The 25300-nt window shown below is 48.2% G+C and overlaps 1 protein-coding gene across 4 annotated transcripts in view; it reads right to left on the bottom strand.

Moving 5' to 3' along the window:
• ELMO1 (engulfment and cell motility 1) overlaps positions 1-25300 on the bottom strand; it is a 403454-nt gene that overhangs the window by 247970 nt on the left and 130184 nt on the right. For all 4 annotated transcript variants that reach the window (XM_079786562.1, XM_079786563.1, XM_079786560.1 and 1 more), the window contains exons 6-8: positions 16499-16668; positions 6758-6793; positions 249-348 (exon numbers count right to left, since the gene is read on the bottom strand). In XM_079786562.1, the coding sequence (XP_079642688.1) occupies positions 249-348; positions 6758-6793; positions 16499-16668 (306 nt within the window). The remainder of the gene's footprint in view (positions 1-248; positions 349-6757; positions 6794-16498; positions 16669-25300) is intronic.

The raw sequence follows: 25300 nt of genomic DNA, 5'->3' as shown, positions 1-25300 counted from the left end.
CAGCCTTCCCTGGACCATGAGGGAAGGGTCAAAGAAACCCAGACTGGAGGGCTTTCTACAATATAGCCGACCAGCACCATTCACGATGATCAGTCACAGAGACCAGGGAGGGAGGGAGGGAGGGAAGAAGGGAAGGAGGGAGGGAGGGAGGGAAGGAGGGAGGGAAGAATGGAGGGAGGAAGGGAGGAAGGGAGGGAGGGAGGGAGGGAGGGAGAAATTCAGGCCCAAGGAAGCACAGTGTGCCTTACCTTCTTGATGAACGCCACCGAGAACGTATCCCAGGACACGATCCCATGGTCCATCAGCTCCACGAAGGCCGTCAGCGTGAAGGACAGCATGTCTCCAAAGCTGGAAAACACAGGGAGGCACAATGGTCACGGGCCCGGAGCCGAGTGCGAGGAGAGACACGGGAGTGAGGAAGCCTTAGGGAACGGGACACAGCAGAGCTGTAAGAGGTCACTGGGGTCAGCGGCTGGGCCACAGACCAGGCGGTGCAAGCCTGTGTCCAGGGAGGGCCTCCCAGGTTCCCCAGGGAGCCGGGCCGCAGGGGGACTGACCGGGGCTCACGGTGACTCCCGCCCTGGGGAGCTGCGCCTGCTGCCCGGAAGGCACTCCCCCCTCGGAGCCTGTCCGCTCAGCAGGGAACTGGACAGCGACCCCCATCTAACCACAGGGCTGCGGGCAGCCGGGAAGCATTCGGCACATGAGGGCTTGAAGGAAAGCTTCTCAGCCAACGAGTTAGGGGGGCTGAGAAAGGCCACGCGCCTCTGGTATTGTCCGTGGGCGTCCAACCGGGAAGGTGAGAAATGATTCTCTTCAGAGTATCAGCACCTGGCACAGGATATGCGTGGCCTCCATGTATCTGTGTGTGTGCCTATGTGTGTGTGTGTGTGTCTGGGAAAGTGCACACACAGACACGAGCTCATAGAGACAAGCCTGTATGTAGGTAAGGACATTCATGTCTGTGCGACGCTGGCCGGCATGTTCTCTCTGCACAACGTCTGTGGGGAGGGCTGCTGGCTGGCAGCGGGTTGCTGTGATGGGAGGGCTATGAGAAGGGTCTAAGGTGAGCACTAGGATTTCAGACAGAGAAGCAGCAAGCGCAGGGAAAGACAGCTGTGTCCCCCATCAGACAATCTGATTTCTGGTGCCTTCAAAACAACACTTTCACAGACACCCTGCATCTTACAGAAACTCACCTCCCCTGTAAGCGTTCATCATGGTAAACCTGAGACCCTCCAAGTTCACTGGGCCACGGGCCTCAGGACTTCTACACTGCCTACAACTGCACTGACCATTTGCCTGGCTTTTAAAAACAGAGTTGCTTGTTCCGATTTTCCATCTATAGGCTCCTGTTTCCCACAATTGCTACACTACGAGATGTCAACTAATCGATTAGAAAGCAGGCCCGTGGTTCTTTTAAAACAGCTTCACCATTTCCCTTCCGCCTTGTGCTCTCAGCGCAGCCTCAGCAAGGACCTTGGGGATCCTGCATCTCTCAGGGGCTGTGATGCTGAGAAGGAACCAAGGAGAGAAGAAGCGGCTCTGAGGAAGGCCCTGACCAAAGCTGCCCGAGGTCAGAGTGGATGAGACGCAATGGACGGAAACGGGTAAGCGGGTGGCTCCCCAGTCAGAGGGCGGAGGGTCCCTCCAGCTCGAGGCGGGAGTCACTGATGCATCTCTGCCTCAGTTTCCTCACTTATCACAAAGGGACGGCTGTGCGGATGGTGGTGATGCCTAACTGGATGACTGCTGGGGAGAGAAACCACCTTCAGGCAGGGTTCGGCATGGAGGAAGCGGCATCTGACTGTTGGCTCTGACCATTATGCAAAAGCGATGCTTTGAAAGGTAAACGAAGCCAGTGATTTTCAAGTGTTTGCCTTCAACGTGTCAATGACGATCTGTCTTTGGAGCCAGAAAAATAAACGTGCAAGAAAAGCCAAACCACGCAGGCCAGATAGAAAAGCAGCAAATACTTTTTAAAGGCTCTTTCCTGAGTCACAGCCGGGCACTCCCAGCCTACAGGTGCCCCTAGGTGGCATCAGAGGATCAGCCCCAGAAAAGAACTTCCAGACCAGAAAACACACCTCCTTAAGGAGAGAACAAAGACGTAGAAAGACAGGAGGAAAGGGAAGAGAAGAGCAGCAAGAAAGGTTAAACAAAAATTCCAGAACGACTCTTTCTATTGGCAATGAGTCAAGATAACACAAACATCTACTGGGGGGGAAAAAAAAAGAAAAGGAAAATAAGAGAGCCAGGCAATAAAGCAATTAGTAAGATTAAAAGATTGTGCTGGCATTAGTATTACTGTGGATACATTATTGTAGAATTATAATATTCATCATAACACTATTAGCTGATTTATTATTTTAGCATAGTATTAGTAGTAATATTAGCTACATTTTTTTTTAACCTAACAATGAGGAAAACCAGCAACCATATTACTAATAGTTGCCATTTGCCTACATCAGGCATGCTCAGAGACCTCCACGAGCCAAGTTTCCCAGGTCCAGGACTGGAGGACACGTCCGTGGCCTCCACACCATGCCCAGACGGCCTCAAGGTCATTGCTAACAGAACAAGCAGCGGACAGGCCGTGGCAAGGAATACACACACTTTGGGGAACAAACTCTTCCTTCCAGTCCCGGCAGCTGGTTGAGGCTGGGGTCAGAGACACTATTAGTCTTCGCCATCTGCTTTAGAAGCAAAGGACGCAGGATATTAACGCTCTCTAGTTATGCGGAGGTGAAATGACTCTGTTCCTTGCTCAAGGAACCCACAATCCACGTGGCTGTAGTCACATCTGGGGATGACCCCTCGTCCCCAATGCTCTGGAGCTCTGCCTACAGACCCCTCCTGGAAGGACTTTGGAAGAAGATGGCGAGAACGGGAAAGAGTATAGTTTGGTTTCCAAATATCCAAGTTGACCTGGAGCCTGGCTTTCGGTCTCCAAGTGGTTACGGAGGGGAGCACCATTTCTGATACAGCGGACACTTCCTGTGCTAATTCTCCTTAGTGCGAATGACTGGTAAGTGAGGGAAGATCTTCACATCACACACCAAAGCGCCCAAGGAAGGACTACTCTCGTGGGCCATCTAATAACATTTTATAGAAACATTATAGAATGATATTTACACGTTACATAAATATTACCTAATAACATGTATACATACACTTATATACATATTTTAATATGTAATCACACATTATATAGAGATGTTTTAGACATGATATGATATACAAATGTTATTAGCTACTAGGTCTGTATATATTGTGTTGCATATTATGTTATTAAATATATAATACACAGATTATATACTACATGTATAGTGCACAGGTAACATATAATTCATTCTGATGGCTTGCTGGATGGCATACTAGGTTTCTAAGAAGGAGAACTTTTTCAAAATTCAACTTCAAACCCTCAGTTGCAAGGAAAGGGCGGCCATGCAAAATGTTTTAACGTTCCAAATCAGTGGACGCAATCACTTCATTCCAAATGAGGCAGCCACAGAGCTCTCACCACGCCAGACACGGGGCTTACGTCCACTTCTGGAGGAGCAACTCGGCTCCAAAGAGGCGGAGGCAGGAGCCACGGGCTGAGCTCTGACGTCCGTGCCGGTGGAGAAGATCCAGGCCCAAGAGGTGCAAATACAGAGCAAGGGCCTGGCACAGGAGGGAGCATTCTTGTTTGGGTGGTTTGTTTGTTTTGCATCAAGTGCTAACCTAAAATTTGTGTAGCGCTGACTGCCACAAATTACACCGACTGCAAACTCTCTACGCTGGCGGAGAGTCACGGTCACGGCCAACACACCATGTGTGCTGGAAACATTCGAATAAATGTTTCTCATCAACTCAGTAGAGACTGTCTTCATTCCAACAGATGTCAGCCAATCTCGTAGCATTTAAATTTATGCTGCTAAGTTTATACAAGAATAGCGCTTCCAAATGTTTCCACTGGGGGCCGTGGCCAAGATAAGTGGAGGAAAGGTGAAAATAGAGGCCAGTTTTAAAGTGATCAATAAATCACACTCCACGTATCCTTAACGGCCAATGATACCGAACACTGTCCCGCCTGCCCTTTGAGGTTTCCCTGTCAGGCACGTTCTTGAATAACGCCACTTAGTTCAATGCCATTTTGTTATCGCATTGATGAGATGCTGTAGAAACTTAAACCTTGTTGATATCAATTAGTCTGTGGTAACATTGGTTTCCTGCTGTGACATTTTGCCACAGTTCCAAGAACCTATCGATGATGTTAGTGAGGACTTCACTGTAGTTTCTTTTGTTTGTGATAAAATTTATATACATTGAAATGTATGGATTTCTATACCGCTAGACCTTCAGAATCATAGCATGATTTATGTCCGCCAACCATCTTTTGGCTCCGTTGTTAAAACTTAACTGTGGATCAATTCCAGACTCTTTATTCCATTGGCCTGTCTGTCCTCTTATAACAATATCATACTGTCTTAATAACTAACTTTAGAGTAGTAAGTCTTGAAATCCAACAACTTTGTTGGTCTTTGTTGTTGTTTTTTAAGACTGTTTTGGCTATTCGAAGGTCTATGCACTTCTTTAAGTTTTAAGACTGGTTTATAATTTCTTTTTTTTAAATTGTACTTCATTGAACTTACAGATTAATTTAGGGAGAATTGCTCTCTTCATAATGCTGTGTATTCCAAACCACAAAATGGTACATTCTCCACTTATTTAGGTCTTCTTTAATTTCTTTCGGTAATGTATTTATTTTTCAGCGAACAGACAGTACATGTCTCTTGTTAAATTTATTCCTAAAAATTTTATGATTTTTGATACTTTGTAAAGAAAGCTTTAAAATTTCATTTCCCAGTTGTTTGCTGTTAATGTATAAAAGTACCTCACTTGTATATTCCAATGTTGTATCCAAAAATCTTGCTAAATTCAATTATGAGATCTAGCAATGTCTTTACAGATTTCTTTGGAATTTTTACATAAACATATCTTCTATAAATAGAGTTCACTTCTTCCTTTCTGACCATTATGCCTTTTACTTATTTCTTGACTTATTGCTACGCTAAACACTCCACTACAAGGCTGAATAGAAGTGCAAAACACATTTGCCTGATTTCCAATCTTTTGGAGGAGGAAATTCAGTCTCCTCACACTAAGAATAATGCATTTTGTTCACTGCCTTTATCAGGCTGAGGAAATTATCTCCATTTCTAGATTGCTGAGAATTTTTATGAATGAATGTTGGATTAATAAAACTGTTTCTGTACCTATCATCTATTTTCTGTATCTATTAAGATTATTTTATTCTCCTTTATTTTACTAAATGCTGAATTACACCCAGGGACTGACTTTCAAACATTAAACTATTCCCGGGATAAAACTTGATTCGCTGCAAACTATTATCCTTCCTATATACTGCTTGACCGTAATTGTTAATGGGTTGCACCTCGGCTCATTTGATGATCTACAACTTCTATTTCCTGTATTGTCTTGTCTGGTTTTGCCATCAGGATGATAACAGCCTCATGACTGTCGGATTAACTCCTCTGCCATCTCAGGAGCCAGGGCCCTGAGCACCCACTTGGTCTATGAGTGATCAGCAGAAGTCATGGTTCACATGTAGTCCCACTTCCACCGTCTCCACACCCGCAGAATAAAACCACTGGCAGATAAACGTCAGGACATCGTTTGGGCTCCAGGGCCACATATTCCTCGCCATTACCAAGTTGTATGAAGTTGTTAGAGAAAAACTCAGTTCGAATCCCAGTCCTACCACCAGGTTTTAGTTTTGCACTAAGGAAATGGTGCTAATTTTACTAACAGTGTGTGGTGTGTGTGTGTGTGAATTAGAGCAATGAGTGTAAGCAGGTGACTGAGCCTGGGACAGAGTAAGCTCTCATAAAAGATGGCTCCTACTGTCGTCACCATGAAGTGCTTCTCCGATATTAAGAACATATATCAAAGTGAGACTTAAGGAGCTTTATCCTAGAAACTCAAGATGGCTTTCCATACTTGATTGCAATGTAATACCTGACGAGTTCCTGCCCCTAACCTTTCTCTGTGTTGGGGAGCGGGGAGGGTAGAGGATTCAAGAGCACTACCTGCCCTGAAGGTGACCGGGCTTTTTCTTCGGGGCTTAAAAAAATCAGTCTTCCTTCTCAAATTGAAATCATCTGCTTAACAACTCGGCAGAACGGACATGTGTCCAGCCCACCGCAGAGCGGTTGCTAGGCCCTGTCTGGACTCTTGTTTAGTGGGTGAGAAAGGCGGCGAGGAGGAAAGACTGAGACAGAGGCTCTGCGGGTCCGGACACAGCAGCACGCAGTGCAGTACAGGCAGGTGACCCAGCCCTTTCTCAGACTCAAAGTCAACAGCTTTCACTCCATACTTCAATCCTGAGTGGGGTGTTTGTTTCTACTGAGTCACTGAAGAGAATCAAAGACTTTTGACTTTGAACATCACATCGGCCACAAAAAAGAAACTTTCTGTTTAAGGCGATACATAAAATTATGCCCAGCCTTGCCCCAGGAGAAGGGTAGTAATCCCGATGTACTCATTCTGTGGCTACAGACATAAAGTTCCCTTTGCGCCACAAAGCAGAAAGAAAGAGGAAATAAATTTTTAAAGAACTGTTTATAAGAACATCAAACAGCAAAATAAAATCACTCAAAATATCTACATGCACAGTTATCTGAGGACAAAGACTAACGGTGCAGGAAGGAGCGTGTTATATAAGCTGAATCAAGCAATCATAAATTCTTACCAAGGCTTCATGATCTTCTGCAACTTCTGGTATCGTCTGCAAAATTTAAGAACAATCATGTGAGGAGCATGTCTGAAACCAGTAATTTTTTACACAAATTACATATCTTGAAGAAAGCTCAAGATTAGATATAAAAAGACTTAACCACCATGAGGTAACATATTATTCAAAGTAATACACTGATTGGTATTCTCTAATGATAAGAAACAATCATAAGGGTTAAACTACTGTAACCAACCTATTACATTTATTTATGAGTAAGGGCAACAAGACCACTCCATTTGACTCAGAACCGGTATGTATTTAGGGGAGGGGGGATCCCTAGAGATAATAAGAATAAGGTACATTTTCAGTGAAAAGGGTGATCTCTAAAAGTACTAGAGTTGTTCTTAAGAGTATCCTCAACAATGAAAATGGAGTTGATTATCTTTCTTGTGTAAAATGCTCACTGATTTTACTTTCTCTTTTCTTGAGAGAAATAAAATTCTGAAGGATGACATCCTGAGACATGGCAATAGTCTTGGACAATAGATGGGACTCCGGGATGGTAGCCTGCAAGAAAAGTGTGCAATGGACACATCTTGTCTGCAAGAAAGGATGATTATGCTTCTTGAAACACTGGGGTCAAGAAGATAAGGAAGCAAGTGATTCTCACCTTGTCAAACCACTTGCATTCCCCGAGTCTGCCAAGTCTCTCTGGCATTAAGTATGTCCTCCCCTCTATATTCAATACCCACCCCTCCTTGTCCAACTAGCTAAGTCCTACGCTCAACTGTCCTGATTCTGAGGCGCGGGAAGCCTCCCTGACCGCTGACGTCCCTGCCTGGCAGACTGAGCCCACCCATGTCTGCATGTGCTGAGGACACGCCAGCTGCATGACCTAGGACATCCGTCTTTCCTGGAGCCCCTTGAGGGCAGGGCTCTGTCTGCACTGTGACTCACCACTATAACGTCAGGCACACGCAGAGTTGGCTCTCAATAAGTGGTTGGTGAATAATTTGGCTCTTTAGAAGTTAAATTTCACATTTGCAACCACATAAAATATAACCACTTCAGAAACCTAATTGACCATGAGAAGATCAGATCTAGTCTTTGGTAAAACGGGGGTTTAAAAAATATATAAAGAGATCTTCCTCTTCCTCCTCTCCTCCTTTACTACCTGCCCTTCTTAAAAACAAACAAACAAACAAAAAAACAACAACAGTGTATTGGCTTCCTTCTTCCTCCTTCAAAAAGCTATGGGTCTGGGTAAAAGGAGTAGGTGACCACAGGGGGGCAGGCTTGCGCACAGGTGGGCCCTCTTGGAAGGGCTGAACAGTACCTCCCACTGAAAGGAACAGGCCTCCTTGGAGAAATGGCTCCTGCCAGGGCTGGGACAAGGAAAGGTTTAGCTAAGTCTGGAACATCTCACTGAGCCGGAAAGTAAAGAAATGCTCACAGAATAATGGGAGGCAGGTCAGGGCACAGAGACAGCTTAGAAGGTTCCACAGCCCGATCTGGGACAAACTGAGCATCAGAATAAATAACAAATGGTAGGCGGTAGCCCACTGAATACAACAGGAACAGATAAGTCCACACTGTTTCATAGGGCGGTGTGCCAGTACTGTTGAAGAACCCAGTCTCTCGGGGAGAAACATACAAGCCTCATTTGTACCATTTTCCATGGTGTAAATTACTCCGAAATTATTAACGACAAAGGGGTGGCGACATTACCAGGCAGACACCTGGAAAGTGCTACCTTAAGTGGGCGAAGTGAACACTAGTAACAGACAGAGAGGCACCCTGTGCCATCAATACGATGCAATTAAAAACAAAGCACACTCACGCATCTGTGATATCCCAGCCACAGGCATATATATGGGTCTAAACGTTGGATAAGACTGTAGGGAAAAAATGTGTTTCAGGGGGAAATTATGCAGTGTTAATATAGCATACTCTCTGAGTTATCAGGTTCCTCCTGCCTTATTGTCTAACTGATGCATATGTATTTTTTGTCCTGTCTGTTAGTAATTTAATTGACTTCCTTCCTGCTGGTGAAAAACCAGTTTTGTCTCCATTTGCAATTCATTTCAACATTCCAGTGCTCCAAATAAATTTCAGCCCCTTTAACTTTGCCTTTGAAATGGTTAAAACATTTTGCCTGGCTCTCTTGCTTCACATGAGTAAAACGAATTCTTTTAACATGTGTTCATTTTTTTATATAAAACGTGCTTTTATCTTTCCCTGAAAATTAACTTTAATGAATTACCCTTTAACAAATCCAAAATTGGAGGATATTCTACAAAATGGCTGACCTATAGTCTTAAAAAGTGCCCAAGTCATGAGTGAACGGAACAAGTGAGAAACAGTTCCAGACTGAGAGAGGTTAGGAAAAGGCAGGACAGCTGGGTGCGAGGCGCTACCTTGCCTCATGTCTTTGTATGAAGGGACAACAGGTGGACCCTGACCTTGCAACTTCAGTGTGTGACTTAAATTAAGGGAGGAGGCTGGCAGACGGAGGTCGCTCCAATGCCTAGAAGGCCTATGCAAGCAAACCAAAATCTAATTGTGATTGTTTTCAACCAATCACAGCCAACTAGGCTTTAACTGTAGCCAATCAAATAATTCCCCTGTTTTGCCCCACCTCTTCTCTATAATAGCCTTTCCCCCAGGTTCCTGTGGGCAGAGTTCCTCACCACCTCCAGTTTGGCACTGAGCAATTGGAATTGATTTTTACTCAAATAAATACTTAGGATTTTCAGCATGTCCCCGTTTATCTTTTAATAGAACTGTTTCAAAATAAACCACATGGTGTGTGTGTGTATGTGCGGAATATATAAAGCAGGCACAGCAATTTTTCAAAAGAGCCTTCTGGCCTGGGGCCTGGGCACCTGAGGTTTTTACCTGTGTTCCCCCTCCTGCGGCCACCCCTGGCCTGGGAGAGTTGCCCTGACCAGCCTGCAGAGATAACTCAGCCACCAGTCACCATGTTCTTACTCCTCAACTTCCTCACGTTAGCTTCACCTTAAGCAGGAGCAGAAGAGGAACTGTTTTGTTGTGATGTCTGTTTTCCTAACGGAGGTCTTCCTCTCTGTGTCTCTCAATACCCAGTTTTTAAAGAGACAGGACAAGAACAGATGATTCCGGAAAGGCTGCTGTTTTGCAGTGGCCAGCAGCCTCTTATTTCAGCCCAAGGTCTGGCATTCCTTTCCCAAGCAGAAGATAATCTCTCCCTGGGCGGTGGGACCCCCTCTCATTTCCACCGCGGGAGTGAGGCCCACAGACACAGAGACAAAGCAAAGAGGGGTGGGGTGGAGGGAGATCCAGCTTCAGGAATTTTCCGCCCCTCAACCCCTGACAAAGCCCTGGGTGGTGGGCCTCTTTGGTGTTTGTGATGCAAATGTCTGGCGAGGCCCCAGAGGGCTGCTCCCTTTGGACCTGCCTGAGCTTGGCAGGGTGCATGCCCCGGGCCGGCCGGCAGGGGGAGCTAGAGACCCGCAGCCTTTATAGCTGGTGGGCCCAGCAGACCACACAGAGCAGCCTGGTTTTGGCAGGGTCCGGGAGCCCTTTGCTCCTCCTCGGTGAAGTGCAGGCCATGCCCCCTGTGACTTGCACTTGGAGGCCCAGCGGTGAGTCTCTGGCCCGCCTGGGCCTTGCAGCACAGCCCAGGTTTATAAGCCGCGCCGAGCTCTCCGAGGCAAGAGCACGAGTCAGAGCTGATAAGCCCTGTCCCTGGAGACAAACAATGTGGCTTCCAGAGAAGAAATTCACCTTTTGTGTGAAGACAGCATTTCAAAGAATGTCACTCCGAGTCTGAAACTGTCATCTGCCACTTTGTAGCTTGCTTTTCATACCTGACAGTATTTTCTTGTGACTAAATATTACTCCCCTCATCATACTACTCCCCCCGCCCCGCCCTGTGCCTAAGCCCGTGTCCAGAACATGCAGCACTCCAATACCAGTAATAGCCACTTGCTAAATGAATAAAGCCTACAAATCCATCTCCGAGTGTGGGCGCTGGGCAACATCAAAACCAAGGCTGCTTCATTCAGTGCTTCATGCAAGCCACGCCCGATTTCCTCAGGTAAGAAACTCCACAGCGGTGAGCCCCACAGGAAAAAAGGACGAGAAGAATGAACGTTTAATAAGAAACTTCATGTGTGAATGGACAATGTCAATGATTTTTATAAGCACACACACGCGTAGCTAGACATGCACACAGGATAGGATGGGAGGGGACTGATCTGATCGTTTCTACAATTGTTTGTTTCGAAGACCATTGCTCAGGGGCTGTGCCTACGTCTAAAATAAGTGGGGGACTCTTTCCACTGGTCCTCATGCGGCCAAATTCGGGAGCGATGACTTCAAACCAAGCAAATGAAAAGTCCTTGTGAAGTCCCCAGATTAGGAAGAACTCCTCCAATACCTCACTGTGGTTTTCTTAGAAAAGCTAGAATCCCTCAGGGAACATCAGCCCAGTACCGACCGGAGTGTTGGAGAGAGACACTCAAAACTGCATGGCCAAGTACAAATTAGGGGATTTTGGCAAGCTGTGGGGATGCTCTTATTTTAAAACAGCTTGAAAATGGGTCTAGTCTCTGAATTGGAATTTCAGTCCAACATGATAATGTGAATTTTCACAATGATTTTGCTAAATGAAAAGCTGACTGGAAAATTCTCACCATCATGGAAAAAATGGCAAACAATGTAAATGTTCAACCATATGGGAACGGTTAACCACACTGAGCCCATCCTTCACATTATTATGTTATTCTGTGCGTCAACCGAACCTTAGCAAAGCTTTAAAAATGAATTCACACTCAGACAACACACGGTGAGGGGAGTAATATTTAGTCACAAGAAAATACTGTCAGGTATGAAAAGCAAGCTACAAAGAGCATGAAGGTTATAATTCTACTTTTGTAAACCCTGTGCGTGTATGTGTGTGTGCATGTGTGTGCATGTGTGTGTATGTGTGTGTGTAGTAGAACATACAGGAAGTATACACACCCCAGTGTCAAATACATGTGTCTCGGGAAAGCTGGATTAGACATGATTCCTATTTTCCTGCTTCTGCTTATTTATATTTATTTTTTAAACAATAGCTATAATTGTTTTTATTAAGGACAAAAGCTAACTTAAGAAACTGTGAGTTTTTGTAAGTACCCCAATTTAACTTTTCTCTCTCTGGACTTCCCTGCTCAGGGTGGTGCTGAGGGCTCACTCAGATTCCAACGGCGGAATTTTCCTGTCCCGTTGCCACGTGGGGAGGAAACCATGAAGAGGCTGCCGGTTCATTCCTGGAAATGCCGCCCTGTTCTCTGTCTAAGGGCGAAGGGCACGGGCGCGGCCCACTGTGCGTGGCAGAGACACACAGGAACTCACACCGGAGCAGAGCAGTGTGTTTGCCGCGGGGGATCAAGAGTGGCAGGTACCCATTTCTCTCCTTTCCAGTCAAATAAAATACATCATTCCTGAGAAATCTTCTCATGCCCATCTCTTTCTTTTCTTTTTTTAACACTGTCCATCCCAGAATGTCCCCTACAGACACATGCCTTACTCAGGTTGGGGCACCACGTTCCCCCACAACTTGCTCCCACATTTATGTTTCAAGCTGAAACCAGGAATAGGATCTCCAAGTCCCACGAGGGTGGAAATTAATTCCGGTTTTCAACGCGACACTCAGGCCAAGTGCCACTTCCCCAGGCTGTGCTGTGGCTCATGTTGCCCCGTGGCCCCTGGTACCACTGGCGAGTGACCTTTCCAAGCTCAGCCTCGGGTAATGACCAGCGGTGAGAACCTCTGCATCTCATTAGAGCTCAGAGGCAGGAGGGAGAATCCAGCCACACGTCCTGGGTGTTTCCTGCAGTTTCCACAGGTCCTGCTGGGACCCTCTGCCCCAGTGGGAAGTCTGCTCGGGTCCAAGGAACTGCAGGGTCTACTCGATTTGAGGGGTTTCTACTACAAAGGGTATCTGCTAATTAGCTAAAGCCTTGCTCTAAGTTTAATTGAGAAGCCAAGTTTCCTTGCAAGAATAATGCCTCTTTCTTTTCTTTTTCATCTGAGCAGAAGATCTGAAAATATAAAAATATATATGTCTGAGGATCCACTGAGCAGCTTCCTAGGGTGAGTGGCAGGAGCCTGCAGAAGGCAGGCAGGGGGCTGGGCATGGCTTTGAACTTCTGGGAAGTGGCGAGGAGGGCAGGAAAGCTGCCCAGGAGAGCAGGCAGTCCTCCCGTAACACAGTGTGGCGGGACGGTGTGGGAGGCAGATGCCAGAGCTCACCCCGGATCTGGGCTTCCATTTATCTGCCTAGAACCTGGCGTCCGTAACAAACTGGATGGCTTCTGCATCACAAGCAGTTAAGTGATACATTGAGAATAACATGCTATTTTATAAAAGGAATTCAAGCCTGGCCAGCATGGCTCAGTGGTTGAGTATTGACCTATGAACCAGAAGATCACGGTTTGATCCCTGGTCAGGGCACATGCCTGGGTTGTGGGCTCAGTCTCCCAGTGTGGGGTGTGCAGGAGGCAGCCGATCAATGATTCTCTCTCATCCCTTCCTCTCTGAAATCAATAAAAATATTTTTTAAAAGATAAATAAATAAAAAAAGGAATTCAAGTTCTATAGTTCACATACAGCAGCTCAATCCTGACATCTCTCATGTCCCCAGTCTTCAGTCTAAGGGATATGATTTTTTGGGGGTCCCTCTGTAGATCAAGATGAGTTACACAGTAAGGCAATGGCATGGATAGGAAGTAATGTTGAAAGACAAATACATAATATTTATTTTTACTCCTTTTTCCTTTTAAACAAATGGGGTACTGTCCCATTGTTGAGTGTTATGGTTCAATTGTGTGCCCCCCAAATTCCTAGGTTGAATCCCTGCCCCCCAGTGCCTCAGATGGGACAGCATTTGGACACAGAGCCTTTAAAGAGGTGACTGGGGGTTCAAATGAGCCATTAGGGGGTGTCCTGCTCTAATCTGACCAGTGTCCTTACAAGAGGAGATTTGGACATACACAGGGACACTAAGGATCCATGCACACAGGGGAAAGACCATGCGAGGACCCAGGGGGCAGGCAGCCGTCTACAAATCCGGGAGAGAGGCTGCAGGAAAAACCAACTCTGTGGACACCGGATTCCAGCCTCCTGAACTGTGAGAAAATGCCTGTCCATTGTGTGAGCCACCCAGACTGGGGCACTGTGACGGCAGCCCTAGCAAAATAACATGAGAAATGAAACACTAAAACCCTCATTGTGAACATAGAGAGCTGCCAGCCTCGGGCGGTACCCAGCTTCACCCCAGCCCTCTATTCAGGGTGCGTGTCACGGGGACCTCAGCTTCCAGTGGATTTGCCATTGTAACTGAAATTACGATTGCAACTCTAGTAAGTTCAGAAGCACTAACATGTATGATGGTGAATATGGGAAAGCTTAAGCCACTGAATCCCTGTGTGTGTGTGGCAGGTCACTTACACCTGGCTCTGGCAGCTGGCTTTTGATGCACCCATGGCTGGGACGTTGATACATCAATCAACGGGGGACATTTCAACTTATTTTTTATTTTATTTATTTATTTTTTGCTAATCCTCACCCGAGGATATTTTTTTTCCCCCATTAACTTTCAGAGAGAGTGGAAGGAAGGCGGAGAGACAGAGAGAGAAACATTGATGTGGAAGAGACACAGGGACTGGTTGCCTCCTGCACATGCCCCAACCGGGGATCAAGCCTGCAACCGAGGTACGTGCCCTTGACCAGAACTGAACCCGAGACTCTTTAGTCCTCCAGCTGATGCTCTGATCACTGGGTTTCAGCCGGAGCTACCAACACAGACAGACCCCTCGGTCTCAATTTCCTGGCCCGGCCATTTGCATCCCTCAACTCACTCAGCTTCCCTCCTTCTGATTCAAGCTCCAAGTAATGGCTTCAGATTCTGATAATGCCCCCAACTCGATTCTCCCTGCCCACTCCACACTGATGTTCGCCAAAAATTTCATAAGCAGTGCTTTAGGCATCATTTGATAAATAAATGAGACCAGCCTACAACTGACCCTTCCCACCAGTCCTCTCAGATTTATAATTCCTCCCCAAGTCACTCTTAGATATTGTCTCTACTTCATTCTTAGATATTGTCTCTACTTGTCTACAAGATAAGACCCACCAACTCCAAACTTTACAGAGCATTTTTTTAAAAATACGTATTTTTATTGATTTCAGAGAGGGAGAGGGAAAGAGATAGAAACATCAATCATGAGAGAGAATCATTGGTCAGCTGCCTCCTGCATGCTCCCCACTGGGGATCGAGCCCACAACCCAGCATGTGCCCTGACTGGGGATTGAACACTGACCTCCTAGTTCATAGGTTGACGCGCAACCATTGAGCCATGCCAGCCGGGCTCTACAGAGCATTCTTATATGGGAGCTATTCCTGTGACTATAAAACATCCTCTCTGAATAAGAAACAAAAAAGAGAATCTTTTACCGGTGCCAATTGCAGTGGCTAAATAATGCCCCGCGTGGGAGGAGACAGGAAGGAAGAGGGGAAGGATGGGAGGGTAGGAGGGGGCTGGGACGTCTCCAACAGGCAGTCATCAGCTCCTTCTTTGAATCGCCGGGTACTGAAAAGGTTTAAAGGACCCAGGTTTTAACCCCAATTCACAATGATATGTACTCTTTCCGGAAAAATACCTACCCAACCCTGCCCGTTACTAATTTGGCATGTTAATATGTAATGAACTGACTCAGCATGCTCACATGCTCTAACCCACATGCTCTCACAGTCTATGCCCGTGGCACTGACCACATGGACATGGGAAGAGCTGTGTCCTGTGGACCTTCCCTGGCACTCCGTGGTCCCGGGCTTGACCTGCCCACACATGCAGGAGCCACACCTCTGGCTCCTCACCCCCCGTCCCGCCAGAGAAGCAATGCTTTCCCTGAGGCGAGCTCCTGAGCCCAAATGCTCATCCCTTTCTTGCCGGGGATGGAATCAAACTCCTTCGTGGCCCACTGACTCCTCTGGAAGGTTCCGGAAGCAGCCGGCCTGTCCAGCCTCTAGACTCAAAGGCCCAGGAGGAATTATGCCTCAGTTGACTTCTGCCTCCAAACATTTTTGATGGCAAGTCTCACATCTTCGTAAGTTTTCCCAATTTCCACTCTTGTATACAGTCAGTATTTAATAAATGTTTACTGCATTTAATTTCAAATAAGTAAGGTCATGTATCTCATCAATCAAATGTTAATTGATGGAAACTTACTTCAGCCATGCTATTTTTGACCTGGTTTAAGGCTTTGAGACTGGAAGGAGTTGTTCTCATTTGTTTTTAACTCATTCGGAGGGATAGGCGAAGGATGTGAGGGCTTTATGTTTTGTAGAATTATTATTTCAGTGTTGGAAAGGCTCTTTGAGATAAGGATCTAATATTTTTCCTCCTAAATTTGAAATTCCAAGTTACCTGATGGAACTCCTTGATTATGGAACTCAGCACCCGCTCGAATGGCTGTGGCGGTCTCCTGCCTCCCCACGCATGCAGGCCGGTGCCCTAATCTCTCAACTCAGACACCGGCTCCTTGGTGGGTGGCCGATCTCCTGATACTTAGATGATAAACCTGCTCCCCAGAACTAACTTAAAAGCCATTTCTTTCTTTTTCCTGAGCCTCGTCGATTCCTGGTCTTTAAAACTAGACACTGCCACGTCAGGGAGTGACAGCCCGGGTGGGAGGAGGAGCAGGCTGGACGTCGGGACAGGGGCTTACTCGGTGCCGCTCTCCACCATCTGCGTGAGCAGGAAGATGCCGTCCAGGTTGATGAACTCCTGGGCGAAGGTGACGTCCCGGGAGAGGCTGGCCAAGTCCTTCAGCGCCTCCAGCTTGGAGTCCATGCTGGACGACTGGATGCGTTCGTGCAGCTGCTGGGCGTTCTGAGCCTTAGGGAGACAGAGGGAAGAGTGTTCACAGAGGAAATCACATGAAAACGTTAGCGTTTCATTCATGGGAAACAAAGACACGGTGGCCTGCAGTGCAAGACTGGGCAGCCCCCACGCCCAGCGCCGTTTCCAACCACAGAGCCCGCCCCGCCATCCTGGTCGCTCATTTCTCCATGGGAACAGTCCTCTGCCTTTGGTGAACGGGCCCCCATCTCCATTTCTGGGAAAATTGAGAGCTTTCCCAGAAAAAGAGCAGGTGTAATAGTAAGAAGGGGAAAAGGCAAAAATGTTTATCTTTCAAGTAAATTTTTCATCTATAAATGGCAAAAAGCTTTGTGCTTGATTAAGCAATTACACAAATTTAGACAGTGTGTTCACCAGTTCAGTCAATACTCTGAGTGATACCTGTCTGCGCAGTGTTCAAAAGCATCATTAGTCACCCAACCATCTTTCTGGGTTACTGACAATCTTCCAGCACAACACAAGGATGCTTATAAATTTCACTCTTCCACATGCACTTCCCATACATGCACTACTCACTGCGTGAATTTATAACAAAGTAATTAGGAAACCAAGGGGCTTCGCCTAGGATTAGACCATCCTATATAATAAAACCCTAACACGCAAATCGACTAAACGGCAGAACCTTGCTCTCTGTGGCTGTAGCCATCTTGGTTTGGGTTAATTTGCATGCTCGCTCTGATTGGATGGTGGGCGTGGTTTGTGGGTGTGGCTTTTGGGTGTGTCAGAGGCATGGTCAATTTGCATATTTGTCTATTATTAGGTAGGATATATAAAAAAAACAAAAAGAGGTCTAATTCTCACCTGGCTGGTATAGCCCAATGCTTGAGCATCAGCCCATGAACCAGGAGGTCTTGGTTTGATTCCTGATTAGGGCATATACCTGGATTGCAGGCTCGATCCCCAGTGGGGGGCAACTGATCGATGTTTCTCTCTCATTGGTGTTTCTGTCTCTCTCTCCCTCTCCCTTCCTCTCTCTAAAATCAATATCAATATAAATGTAAATACACACACACACACACACACACACACACACACACACGAGGCCCAGTGCACGACATTTGTGCACTGGGGAAGAGGGGTTCCTCAGCCTGGCTTGCGCCCTCTCGCAGTCCAGGACCCCTCGGGGAATATCCCCCTGTGGGAGCACCACTCAGCCAGAAGCCGGGCTCGCTGCTCCTTAGCGCTGCCTCAGAGGCGGGAGAGGCTCTCGCCAGCCGTGAACCCGGCTTCTGGCTGAGCAGCGCTCCCGCTGTGGGAGCGCACTGACCACCAGGGGACAGCTCCTGCGTTGAGCGTCTGGCCCCTGGTGGTCAAAGATCCTGCCCCCATGTGGACACAAGATGGCCACCACAAGATGGCCAGCAGGAGAGGGCAGTTGGGAGGCACCCGGCCTGCAAGGGAGGGCAGTTGAGAGGGACCAGGCCTGCAAGGGAGGGCAGTTGGAGGTGATCAACCCTGCAGGAGAGGGCAGTTAGGGGTGACCAGGCCGGCAGAGGAGGGAAGTTGGGGGCAAACAGGCTGGCAGCAGAGTGGTTAGGGGGTGATCAGGCTGGCAGGCAGAAGCGGTTAGGGGCAATCAGGAAGGCAGGCAGGCAAGCAGTTGGGAGCCAGCAGTCCTGGATTGTGAGAGGGATGTCCGACTGCCCGTTTAGGCCCGATCCTGGGATCGGGCCTAAACGGGCAGTCGGACATCCCTTGAGGGGTCCCATATTGGAGAGGGTACAGGCTGGGCTGAGGGACAACCCCCCTCCATGCACGAATTTCGTGCACCGGGCCTCTAGTATGTATGTATGTATGTATGTATGTGTGTGTATATATATATATATTATTGATTTCAGAGAGGGAGAGGGAGAGAGAGAGAGAGAGAGAAACATTAATGATGAGAGAGAGTCATTGATTGGCTGCCTCCTGCACACCCCCTACTGGGGATTAGGCCTGCAACCCAGGCATGTGCCCTTGACCCGAATCAAACCCGGGACCCTTCAGTCCGCAGGCCGACGCTCTATCCACTGAGCCAAACTGGCTAGGGCCGACCTCTTTTTAAGGCACTGGCAGTGGCTCATACTTGCAGGATGGGGCTGGGAGGGGGAGTGAGAGGGGTGGAAACAGACGGGACGAGCGGAACTTCTGGATAAGAACTTGTCTTCTATATGTCTCATTCATCCAGTAAGGGTTTTCCCCTCCACCTTTCAGTCAGGACAAGCAGTTAGGAAAAAATTATTACACTCCTGCCTGTGCTTTTGCTTAAGAGAAATGCCGGCACGTCTGTGGAGTGATTTTTAACTCAGCACCGCGTTGTCGGAGCACCTGCCTCCTCACAGCCTCCCCAGCTGCTGGCGCCCTCCTCTGAGCCTGAAGACGGGGTGTCTGAGCCCGACCATCAGGTGCCTTCTCCAGAACAGAAACTCGTTACAAACATCTGAGGGGCCCCTGTGACCTGTGACAGAGGGGAGACTGCTCAGTGAGAAAGGGAGCCCACACAGGTCGGTCCTGGGAGCAAAGGGGCTGCACCCCACAGCTCCCCAGTGCAGCCCCCTCCCCGCCAGGTTCCCCCGAGGATGGGCGGGATTCCACGGGAAAACCACTGCCAGCTCCCGGAACCAAGGCGGTGGCCCTGCCGTCACCTGGTCAGAGGCGTCCCGCGGTCTCCCCGTGTCACACCCAACAGCGGACGCTCCACGATGGAAGTTAGAAAAGGAGGAGGAAGGGGGAGGAGAGCCCTCTGGACCCGTTCACTGACCCCCAGTTACCGGACAAACCGCTCAAACCCCAAATCCCATGTTGTAAAGAGGAAGAAGAGAGAGCTGAGCGAATAGAGACAGTCAATTTATCTTCTGAACTGCTCAAGGACATACTCTTCTCTAAAATTCTCACATGGATTGATAACATTTAACCCAAGTGAATCACTGAATTCCCAAGAAACTACATTTTTCTCCAAGCAGGAGGTCTGCGCTGATTATAGACATTATGATAACAATGAGTACTCAGAATTATTTCCTTGTCATTATCAGTGTTTACGAACGCTGGTTGGTGCTGTTAAAATTAGTGATAAAGACACCTACACCATTTATGAGCCACGTCGTAAACACCTTTATGAAGGAATGCGTTCACTCTGCACACATTCCTAGCAGGCAGATGGCTCTGTCATCCTCACTTCACAAAGGAGACGGAAGTTCAGAGAAGTTAAGTCGAAAGAAGTTAAGAATAAATAAATGAAAATATGTGCACACATGGGTACATATATTGGCAGGGAAATGACCAAAAGGAAACACATCACGATATGACCCATGGTTATTTATGAATTGTAATATTCTGCATAATTTTCTTTGCAGCAAGGTTCAATTTTTCAAATTTTCCACGATGCTGCAATGTTTTAACATTGGGGGGGGGGGGGGCGGTAAATCAACATTATTTAAAAATAAAATCACGTCGGTTCTGATTCTTCAAGCAGCACAAATGGACAGAGCTCGGTAGCTGTGCGGGAGATCATGTCCCAGGGTAAGTGGTTTCTGCTACTGGTGGAAGGATAGAAATCAAGTTTCATCCTGAGCCACTCCACAGCTGCCCCGAAATCCCCTCCCCCTCCTCACTGTTCTTGAAGGCCCTGATTAACATGATCCCCAAGAAACTTCAGCATGGTTCCAGGTCCATGATACCAATTAGGAAGTCATCTTAAAGGTCATCTAAAAAGTCATCTAAAAGCGCACAAGCTTCATGGATATTTTCCAACGGCACTCAATCCAGCTATCCAACTTCGCTTTCCTGGAATGTTTGCGATGTCCCTGCAAGTGACTCCTTCACTCCCTTCTTCCCCACATGGGATCTCGCCTCACATTTTACTGAGAAAATCTAAGCCATCAGCCAGGAGTGCCTTCCCCTTCCCACTACCAAGAGCACAGCCTGGTACTGAGACCTGGTTCAAGCTTCCTACAAAGGCAATCCCTGCTGCTCTCCATCCCTGCTCCTCTCACCTTCTCACATACTGTCCTTCGAAATGACCCCGCTTTGGTCTGTTCCATCAGGCGCTCTCTGCAGTAGACCATAAACTTAGGAACCTCCACTGCCCCGCTGCCCCTCTGGCCGCGCCCTCATTCCACTGCTCCATGCTCAGCACGAGCTCTGGAATGAAAAGGGGTCTGCAGTTGTTGTCTCTCTTTTCCACTCCCCGCCACCCCAGCAATGATGCTTCCATCCTCACCCCCACACTCAGAGTGTCTCCAGGATGCTATCCATGCCTCCAGGTGGGGGGCCCAGGGACCATGCCCTCACCTAATATTCCTTATTGTCTCTGCGGCCTTCAGCACACCTAACTCCTCCCTCCTCCCTACAACACTGTCTTCTCTAGGCTCCCTGACTGGCTCCTGCTCTAAACCCAAGAGAGTGCCCAGGGCTGTACCTCCTCCAGCCCATGGCTGTCCATGTCATGTACCCGGGGATGGCTGCCCAGCACTCACACCTGACTGCCTTCCTCCTGGACACAGAACAGGCATCTCAACCTCTTCCTTTTCCCTCCCCAAACCTTCTATTGCAGGACACAGTGCCACTGGCCCAACACCAGGCCGTCCTCACATCCTCCCCAAGGAGACCCACATCCACCACCAGGACGGCCTGGGCACTTTCCCTCCAAACATTCCTTAGACGCGCCCTGCACCAGGCAGCCCTCAGCCTCCCTCTCCTGCTGCACCAGGCAGCCCTCAGCCTCCCTCTCCTGCTGCACCAGGCAGCCCTCAGCCTCCCTCCCCTGCTGCACCAGGCAGCCCTCAGCCTCCCTCCCCTGCTGCAGCCCTCAGCCTCCCTCTCCTGCTGCACCAGGCAGCCCTCAGCCTCCCTCCCCTGCTGCACCAGGCAGCCCTCAGCCTCCCTCCCCTGCTGCAGCAGGCAGCCCTCAGCCTCCCTCCCCTGCTGCACCAGGCAGCCCTCAGCCTCCCTCCCCTGCTGCACCAGGCAGCCCTCAGCCTCCCTCCCCTGCTGCACCAGGCAGCCCTCAGCCTCCCTCCCCTGCTGCACCAGGCAGCCCTCAGCCTCCCTCCCCTACTGCACCAGGCAGCCCTCAGCCTCCCTCTCCTGCTGCACCAGGCAGCCCTCAGCCTCCCTCCCCTGCTGCACCAGGCAGCCCTCAGCCTCCCTCCCCTGCTGCACCAGGCAGCCCTCAGCCTCCCTCCCCTGCTGCACCAGGCAGCCCTCAGCCTCCCTCCCCTGCTGCACCAGGCAGCCCGCAGCCTCCCTCCCCTGCTGCACCAGGCAGCCCTCAGCCTCCCTCCCCTGCTGCACCAGGCAGCCCTCAGCCTCCCTCCCCTGCTGCACCAGGCAGCCCTCAGCCTCCCTCCCCTGCTGCACCAGGCAGCCCGCAGCCTCCCTCCCCTGCTGCACCAGGCAGCCCTCAGCCTCCCTCTCCTGTGGGGACGGCTGCAGTAAACTCCTGACCTGCCCCTCGCTACCCCTGCTATCTGTCCTTGGGCAGCCTTGTCACTCCTCACCTCTGCCTCTGCCTCTCTCTCACTTGGGCTCACAGAACAAACACTGGCAAGAAACAGAACTTCAATATTTCACAGCCCTCTTTTCGTTTCTCAAGTCAGGAGAAATTAAAATTGTTAATGGTCTTATTGTTAAGAATCTCTGATGACCTGTGTCCACGTGACTGAGATAGCACCATTCTTCTTTCTGCCAGAGTGACTAGTCCCCAAAACCAGTGTGACAGGCCCTCTGGCCTGGATGCCCCTAACAGCGGTCCCCAAATAAGAGGAGCAGAAAGGGAGGACTGTGCTCAGAGCCGGCAAAGCAACAGCAGGCATGTGATGAGCAGTTTTATTTACTCTGCCCACACGGCCAAAACAATGGGTGAGAAGAAACCAGGTCATACAGAAAAGGGTTCCTGAATATCGAAAAGTTTGGAATGCTAAAATGTTTTCAGTACAGAACATTACGATTCACCTCTTATAGGCAGTGGTGGCCTTAAGATAACTGTGAAGCTGTTCATTTAATTAAAAACAAGACCAGTGCATGGCATAAAAATATATAAGTCCTGCCAGACGTTATAAACTAAAAATAAAGTTACCCCAACGCTACCAATTGCAGTGAGTTCTTGAGAATGATTGCGTCCATCATCAGCATGCATATGCCTCCTTCCCACGTACCTCTACGGGTCGCTCCACGCAGAAGGCCCTCAACCTGCCTCTGCAAGGATACTGACTCCGTACCGTCTCCGGTGGCACAAGCCATGGTCTTGCTAACCACTGCACACTGTCCTGTCACATGGGTATGAACTAGGCCCGGCTGGTCGGCAGTTACCAGCTTTCCAGTTCTTGATTATTAAAAACAACGATGCACACAGCTCTGTGTGGGTGTGCGTGCGTGCGTGCGTCCTTATGAGTCTACCTATTGGATAAGTTCCCAGCAATAAAACTGTCAGGACAAAGACACATATATTTTAGACTTGGGTGGACACAACTAAGTTGCCTTCCAAAGTGGCTGTTCCAATTTAATATTTTCTACTGATGGATTAGAAAAAGGGGGGGGTGGAGAAACTTCAATTTGCTGTTTCGCTTATTTATTCATTCATTGGTTGATTCTTACATGTGCCCTTCTGGAGATCGAGTCCACAACCTTGATGTCCCATGCTGGGACGATGCTCTAACCACTGAGCGGCCTGGCCAGGGGAGGCTGTTCCAATTTATACTCACAACACCACAGCAGCTGGCCTCACACCTTGACTACTGAGGAGGGTAGATTTTCATCTCTTTTGAGAGAGATATTGAGTTTCTTCTTTCATGTATATCTATATCTATATATTTATCTCTATGCCTATACCTATATATCTATAGCTATAGCTCTATATATGTCTCCATATTCATATTTACATTTATCCTGGCTCTGCCTGCCAGGGTAAACAGATACACAAACATACAGATCAACAGGCATGGATAGAGACAGGTATGTAAAAATAGAGATCATTTTTGCTTATAGATTTTGGCCATCTGCTTTGGGGCATTATTTATAATTCCTGGAACTTGAGGAATTAGCACTCTATCTGTCATGCATATTGCCAACTGTTTTCCTAAAGCGCTGGTATTGAATTTGTTTCTGGAATTCTTTCCAAACATCAAGTTTGTGTGGCTTTTATTTTGTCGCTGTCAAATGTGTCAATCTTTTCCTTTGTGGCTCCTGGGGCTTGTGTTGCACTGAGAGAGGCCTTTCTCACTGCGAGACCCAGATAGACTCACTGTGGGGACTTTTTAAAACCAAATTTCAGGAAAGTAAAAACAAGGGTCTGGCAACCCCAAGCTTCCTCAAACAGAACCGTGGCCAAATGCATATTTCTACGCTGCTTCAGGCAACACGTGACAGATTCCGCTTGCACTGCTGCCATTCCCAGGGCAGGCAGAAGGAAACGCTGCTTGGCTGCACGACCGGAAATGCCTCAGTCCCTGATTGCTCAAACACACCCACCTGCACCCATTTCCTGGGCATGTCCATGGTTATATTTCCATGGCACTGGGGAGGGGGTGAAGCTATGACCCTTGAAAGGCACACAGGTTTAAGATGGCCACTCGAGGTACTGTATAATGTGTGCAATGCCACCCTGGCCATTTTGGCTCAGTGGATAGAACGTTGGCCTGCGGACCAGGGTCCTGGGTTCGATTTCGGTTCAAGGGTATGTATCACAGTTGCAGGTTCCTCCCCGACCGGGGGCCCTGGTCAGGGCTTGTGCAGGAGGCAACCAATCAATGTGTTTCTCTTACATCGATATTTCTCTCTGTCTTTCCCTCTCTCTTCCACTCTCTCTAAAATCAATGGAAAAATATCCTCAGGTGAGGATTAACAAAAAATAAAATAAAAAATAAACTGTGCAATGTAGAGGAGGACCACCAGCCAGATGTAAGGGCTTTTATACGAATAACTAGAGGCCCAGTGCACGAAATTCATGCACTCGGGGGCGGGTTGGGGGGGGGGGTCTCTCAGCCTGGCCTGTGCCCTGTCACAGTGCGGGAGCCTCGCGATCCATTGCCCCACAGAGGTAGGCCTCCACGAGCCTTACATCCCTGGGCCTGGCGCCGGGGGCGGGGACGCGAGTCTCACGCAAGTCCCTGCCCACCTGCACCTGCTGCGTACGCAGCCTCCTGCTGATTGGTCATTACGCGTGAGGGCGTCAAGACCATCTGCATATTAGCTCTTTATTATTTAGATAGTGCAGGTTGTTTTTATAGATCTTCTCTTATGAATCCCCTATTTTGTTAGGAACAATCCAGAAAGGGTTGTTCTATGATAGAGGAAGACAGAAAACAAATTCATCAACCAAAGCCAACACAAATAGCACCTCTGATAGAGTTTTGTAAAACCCCGTACAGCTGTACATGTGTGTACGCATGTGCGTGTGCATGTCCTTGTCTGGCTACAGAGAGCCAAGGCAGATGAAAGGACTGGAAAAGCTGGTGTAACACCAACTGCTGGTTTCTTTACGACACTCTCTAGCACTTCCTAGCAAATGTGATGGAGACAGTTATTTTTAACCTATTTTTAGTACACATGTAAAAAGTGAAAGAGTTAGCATATGCTGAGCCATATTTTCCAGTTAAACATAAAATAATAAAAAATCTACCAGCAACAAGTG

The sequence above is a fragment of the Cnephaeus nilssonii genome, assembly GCF_951640355.1.
Source record: "Cnephaeus nilssonii genome assembly, chromosome: 12".
Classification (NCBI taxonomy): domain Eukaryota; kingdom Metazoa; phylum Chordata; class Mammalia; order Chiroptera; family Vespertilionidae; genus Cnephaeus; species Cnephaeus nilssonii.
The sequence above is the reverse complement of the archived record's forward strand: the minus strand, read 5'-3'. Positions and strand labels throughout refer to the sequence as shown.